General features: G+C 39.7%; 1 protein-coding gene across 1 annotated transcript; it reads left to right on the plus strand.

Annotated features, from left to right (window-relative positions):
- The first annotated feature begins 415 nt into the window (after positions 1 to 415).
- LOC139744538 (uncharacterized) lies at positions 416 to 6,678 on the plus strand. Its single transcript, XM_071654970.1, has 5 exons — positions 416 to 521; positions 2,528 to 2,683; positions 3,293 to 3,421; positions 4,144 to 4,281; positions 6,096 to 6,678. Exons 1-5 carry the CDS (start codon positions 519 to 521, stop codon positions 6,183 to 6,185), a joined length of 516 nt encoding a protein of 171 aa, XP_071511071.1. The 5' UTR covers positions 416 to 518; the 3' UTR covers positions 6,186 to 6,678.
- The last annotated feature ends 329 nt before the right edge of the window (positions 6,679 to 7,007 follow it).

Consider the following 7,007-nt stretch of genomic DNA (forward strand, 5'->3'; position numbering starts at 1 on the left):
GCCCTATATTGGTGGTAAACATTCATGTCGATGTAATATTAGTCTGAATGAAGACAGTTATGAAGTATGCTAAAATGATGTGTCAACCTCTAGCTTTAATATTTGGGACTAGTGCTCATGGTTTCGTAAAGTAGAGTCACCGGTGCAAAAGCCTTCCCATCCACCGATCAACATCTACCTGCAGAGTTATCCCAATAACCTACGGCTCAATCCCGGAAATGAAAACTGTCTAGAGAGCTTGTAATGTATCTATTCAGGATTGAAATTGCACCATCATCTGACAAAAAGGGCCGCACCACAGACTGTGACCCAAAATGTCAACTGCACTCTCTCCGGAGGAGTATCGATAACATGGTAATGTGGTATCGTAATCGAAATGGAAGCAGCCAATCGGGTGCCGAGAGACGGTATGGTAGTGCAGAATCGTTTCGAAGGAAACTGAGCGCTTGTTTGCAAACATATTGCTGACCAAAAAACGTCATCTTTTTCCACACCTGTTCGTCTGATCCGAGAGTGACATGGTAATTATTATTTATTGTATGATTTAGATATGATATTTGTCAGTTTCATCATAACCCGACTTCAGTTTGCGGTAGTAATCTAGTTAAAAAGCTAACGCTCAGCAGATAATAGTCCCACATATTCAAATCTACGTGAGATCATCTTTGTGCATCAATAGAAGCCTTTTAAAATCTTCTTCTTCTTCTTCTTCCAAGTTAGTGCACCCCTCTTGCAGAGTATTGTTGCACTTGTACCAATACCCTGGAAATCAAATTCGTGTACAGCTAGAATACACAAAAAACAACTATAATTCACCTATGATAGTCCCTGAAAGCATAAATAATTTGATGTAGCTCCAGGGCCGCAGGCTACATGTAGGCGTTTACGCATTTTAACATGACTGTGATTCAATCTGTGTTATCACTGATGCAGTGTGAATTCGTGTAGATTCTAAGTTCTGCTCAGCGCAGCAGTCGCAGCCTCTAACAGTTAAGTCTTAACGTCAGAGTGTAAGCATCGGTACTGTGATGTGTGTGGGTTCTAGGTACATACATGTATACGCGTACTTCTTCAGGAATGATATTGATATTGAGATTCCATGTTGGCCGGTTAGCTGATCGCGCGTACATTGCATGCATCCATTATCACTTTTTATTGTTCTAGACATGTTTGGAAAAAAAAAAATTGATAGCGAGATCGTTCGACGATTCAAAAAATTGGGTGATCAACTAGTCTATTTCAAGTCATTTTGTTTTTGAGTAGTTTGTTAAAGGTAGGGAATCCCATTTGCATGCCTTAAATGAAGAGTTGTATAAATACAGTGGTATGTTGAAGAGAGTATCATTTTAGAAACTCCCATAAAGTATTGAAAGTGGAAGGTAACATTTAGTACATTTTTTTGACGGTTAGATTTTGAATTGAATTTTTTTCGGGGCTCACCGTAAATTCCAGTACATTACTAGGCTACCTTTGCAGACCCATGCACCGCATGTGTGTCCATCATGTATATTTTGTGAAGAAAGTTCATCAACACTTACAAACAGTTCTATATACATTCTTGCCACACACTCTATATGTTATTACATCAGCTTTTGTACTTTTAGATTTGTGTTTATAGATAACAAATACAGAAGACTGCAACAAAAAGGCTTAAGTGTGGCTGACACACAGAACTACTGAGTAGTTGGGTTTTGTGCATCATTCAAATTTTAGATAACTGTTGACTTCCAAATTTCTAAGCAGTCTTCTCTGCGCATCACACAGTCTGTAATGCCAGGGTGCATGCATATGTGCTTCTTTATGACATCACAAAAGAAGTTTGCTAAAGCCGTCATCCCCCTCAGCCAAGTCATGAGCCGAACTGTGATCGGACCACTGACTACAGTGGATCGGACTTCTTCGGACTCGGGGGGGAAATGGGTCCAAGCGTAAGCGCTAAAGAGGAGTTGATAGCGTAGGTCTCTATAGGAAACTTGCGCTGTGCGCCCACGTATGCATTCGACTAAACCACCGTGTCCATGTGCCTTTAATAAGCACAGCCTGCCTGCACTGCATGGGACACTCGCTAGTCCCCTTGGTGCTATAATCAGAGTGATGGATCCTGTAAGTATTGAAGTAAGAGTTCAAGTAGAAGTATATCACTCTCAGATAGCATGCATACACTGAAGAGATGGCCCTTTGATACACCAATATCTGTGTTGTATACAATATACTTCCAGTTTGTACTTAGAAAGGTGTAAGAAGCAAGATAGAGTGACAGAGACTCAATTTAATTTTGTTTTGTTTTGTTTCTGATTGAATTTTCATGTTCAAACAAAATGAAGTGTTGCAAGTATATATGTGCTCTGCATGACCCAGCACTGAGAGAGGGGCTCTTTGCTTTTTGATGTTTTAAGAAAGAGGACATTGCAAATTTTAAGGAAGTTGCTCAGGTATGGTTGATATGGTATATTAATATGGTATATGGTATATTTTTAAAAGCATGACTGCAATGTAAAGACTGTGTTGTTGACTTTTATCTTGACAGACAAGTCGATACAACAAGACCACCTTGGGTGGAGCCCAGCGGAAGAAGACAGGCCCCAAGCCAGAGCTGACTGAGGAACAGAAGCAGGAAATACAGGAGGCTTTTGACCTTTTTGACACAGAGGGCACGGGAACTATTGATGCCAAGGAACTCAAGGTAAGATTGCTCACATCGTAATACTATGACCCACTTCTCACTGCACATTCACTTACTCAGAGAGTGTGCTAAAGATGTTATTCATTCACTCAAATTTATTTCTCTCTGACTTTTGAATTTTACTCTGACATATATGAGAGTGAGAAGAAAACATCATTGTAGGAGATGCTGCCTTTCAAACTATATGTACAAACAAAACAATTTTGTCGATATAACTTTTTGGCTACTGTTTGCTCAACAGTGCTTAGTAAGCACTGTCATTTTTTCTTATTTGGGCAAAATGTAGTATTATGTGTCAACAATGAATAGCTTGTCTGTCAGTCTGTTTGTTTTGGCACATGATGAAGTCAGTTTCAGAGATCTTCCTCATTTCGCTGTTTTTAGGTTGCTACAAAAGTTCTGAAGATTGTGGGCCTTTAGGATAACATGCATAAAAAGGACTTTCTGTATCTCTCTGTCTTCCTATGTACAATGCATTATTTTGCTATTAGAGGGTTGTTGTTGTTGTTGTTGTTGTTATTTTGTTTTTTATAGCCAGGGCATACCAGCCATGTTCACATGCAGGAATTTGTTTTACATTACATCTTTCTGTCTGCCTCTCATTGCTAGGTTGCTATGAGGGCTCTAGGTTTTGAGCCTAAGAAGGAGGAGATCAAGAAGATGATTCAGGATATTGACAAGGAGGGATCAGGGACCATCGACTTCAATGACTTCCTCCATCTAATGACAGCAAAGATGGTGAGTGAACATTTAGAAAGGAAGAGTTATGAGTGCTGCCAAACAGTCAACATGTCCATGCACATGTCCTGTAATTGCTATAATGCTTAATCTGCAATTTACACTTTACATTTCTATTCTTCCTTGTTATCTGGTGTCTTTATCATCATGTTCATACTTGTATTATAACTAATTTTGACAATATTTCATGGGGATGGTGCACAACAATCATAAAAATGTATTTTCTTTGACAGAGATGCTTCAAATACACTGATGATTCTCATCATCTCACAATAAAGGGACAATGTGCTATTTTCTTGCTGTTTTTTTTTTTTTTTTTTTTTGAGATACACCATCTAGGGAGTATGCCACTGTTTGCTGCAGTGTAAAACATGTACTTTAAAAAAATTGATTAAGGCATAGCATGTGTGATGTCGATCTGTTAGATCATATATGGGTCAGTCTATGGGGTTGGGTCATCCTTTGTGACATATACTAGAACTAAAAATCTGCAGTTTGTTGACCCAACCCGATGATCTGACCCATATCAGAACATAATGTTCATAACATATATCAAGCAGAGTCATGAGGAAAATGCTTTATTTGACAGATTTTTTGGTCATCATAGTTCATGTATGAAACAAGTAAAGAATTATAATAATACTTCATATTTCAAGTACCCTCCTTGATTAACCCACATATTTTGTTGGATCCTTTCTTGAATCTCCTTTAAACTATCGTAGAGTGAGAAGGATTCCAAGGAGGAGATTTTGAAAGCTTTCAAACTCTTTGATGATGACGAGACGGGGAAGATTTCCTTCAAGAACCTCAAGAGGGTTGCCAAGGAGCTTGGAGAGAACTTGACAGATGAAGAGTTACAGGTCAGTTCGTCTCTACTCTTCTTTCAACCAACTAAATGACATTTTGCTTTCTTGTTTCTTTTCTAGAGTCACAAGGGGCGCTCGCATATAAAAGCGGGGCCAATTGAACGACCTGCCGCCATCAGCAAAGTGGTCGAGTAGTCAAGCATTCGCAAGGGTACCCCACGTTTCTGGTAGTCAACCTCTTTCGTGCGCGCATGCCACTGTTCAATTTGCCCCGTTTTCATTTGTACGCACTGAATGGTGAGGGCTTACTCTATTACAGAATAAAACCTCTTTGTACGCAATGGGCACCGTAGATCGAAAAACTCATAAGAGGGTTGGCCAAACTCTGTAATAGAGGGCTCTGGGAAGTAAAGGGCAAGAGCCCAACAAGTAGGGGAGAGGATTAAAGTAGGAGGATGGACAGACAAAGGGCAGAGGAGGGATCATTGATGACCCCCAGGGTTTAAGGGGGACATTCTAAAAAAGATAAGGATAAATAGGGAGGCAACATCAAAAAGAGTGATAGTGTCTGTCCACCCTCCTACTTTAATACCCTCCCTGACTTGTTGGGCTCCTTGCCCTTTACTTCCAATCCGTCCCTTTTGTTTTCTCTGTTGTGTGTTTCTAGCCCTCCCCTGACTGTTCTTGTCTTTGCTTTGTGATTGCTTTCCCTGTCATTTTGCCTCTGACAAAGATTTTGCTAGGATTGAAAGCTCAGGTCCCTTTTGACTCCATTTTAATCCATTGGCTCACCATTATTGGATAAGCAGTTTCCAGCAGCTTTTCTCTTTTTTTTTTTGCCTACTTTTATTTTTTTCTGCGTAGTCTCCTACTTCTTAAATCTTGGATAGTATCTTTAGTGTAAGAAGTGATCAGCATCTGGTCATTGTCACTATCCCAACTTTTTCAAGGTACCCATTTTTACACCTAGGGTGCAATTGAAATTTTGATTAAATTTCATGTCCAAGACTGTTTGCTCTAGGCAGAATTCTCACTCAGATTTTATGGTTCATGGATTCAAAGCATTATGCTGCGTTTTCACCGTGTTCCCGCAGACCACGGCTGTCATGTTTCAGGCCAACGTAAACAAAAGAGGATGGCTGGAGGGGGGATAGGGTGGACAAACATGATTGCCGTGGATTGTCAAAAAATTTGCCACAGAAGTCTCAGTACTAACATGATAAGGCCTTGTAGGCCGTAATAAAATGGGGTGAAGGCAACAAAAAATATGACAGCACGTAATATGCCATAACAGAACTTGGAGGCTCTCCATACTGGGACTTGACGGGAAATATTGAGTAGTCTATCCTGACCAGAAGCTGTAAGGATGGTGTGTGAGAGCTACATGTTCACCAGAGTGAGGACTGGAATGAACAAGACTAAAATATGGAGGGGAAAAAAACAGCTACCCAAGGTGCATTATGTTTTGAGCGAATGGGGCTGCTTTGGCTGCTTGGAACATTGTGTAAGTGTAGCATTACTGATGTACCACAGTACTTCCACTTTGTTTACTTTTTCTTTAATAATGTCTTGTATCCCTGCTTGCCTTAGTGCTTTTTCTTTGTGTTCATTTTCATATTTCTTCTCTCTATACTTCCTCCTTACTTTATTTCTACACTGCTCTTGCTGTCTTTCTTTCTTCCTTTCTTGTTTCTCTTTCTGCCTGTCCTTAACTTTGTTTTGTCCCTAGTATTGTTACGTTATCGTCACCCACGTATTCATCTGAGTTGCTTTACAATTCCTTGCACTGTGTTTTCATCCTGCTTGTCAATTGTTCCATTTTGTCATGATATTTTGTTATTGCTTTGTGTTTTTTCTTCTCTCTCCAGGAAATGATTGACGAGGCAGATCGTGATGGAGATGGCGAAATCAACGAGCAGGAATTCCTGAGAATAATGAAGAAGACAAGTTTATATTAACCAGTCAGAGAGAGCATATTACAGCTGTATGTGTATTCCTATGTTCTGCAGTGTATATTATTTGTAAATACGTCGAACACGCTTTTGGAGACCCAAGAAGACACTGTACATGTAATCAGTGTGCAGGAGTAGACCAGTCGCTAGATGAGCTGCAAAGAGGGTTTTAGGACACAGGAAAGATAGTGGGGTAGGTAGAATTCCAGCAAGGATTCAGTGTTGCAAAGTGGACATTTGTCTTATGGACTTGTTCTCTGTGTGTGTGATAATTTTTTTTTCATTATCATTGTTTGCTCACACAGCACTGATAATTCACAATGAATTGATGTCTTTTAGTATTATGTTGCAGTGTACATATATACTTTGATTGTACCCTGCCTAATGCAATACAGCTTCGATTGAATTGCCAGTAGTGCAAGGGGAAAAAAACCCAACAAACTTACTGGGGGAGAGTTTTCATCTTCCTTTAACACGCATTTACACTCTATACTTAAATCATACCCTTGCAGAGGAGATGTGGTAGTTTTAACATATAAGCTACATTACTGTGTAGCTATGGTATGGCATTACAAAGTATTGTTGTGTTTATGTGTGTATGTTTGTTTGAAGTACAGCCTTCTTTCAGGTACACACCAAGTTGTACCCCACCCAGCAGGGCACTGCATGCACACAGTTTTCAGCATCAGATAGAAGCTGTGATAAAACATATGCGCTAGAGCTGTGGTACACATCATTTGAGCATTTCACCTTGAGAAAAGAGGCAGGATTTCATTACAACACACAATTGTTATGATATTTGATTTTCTCCTGCTGTTAAGGCCTGTC

The sequence above is a fragment of the Diadema antillarum genome, unplaced genomic scaffold (genome assembly GCF_040938485.1).
Source record: "Diadema antillarum isolate AM-2024a unplaced genomic scaffold, OU_Dant_1.0 seq00001187_RagTag, whole genome shotgun sequence".
NCBI classification, from domain to species: domain Eukaryota; kingdom Metazoa; phylum Echinodermata; class Echinoidea; order Diadematoida; family Diadematidae; genus Diadema; species Diadema antillarum.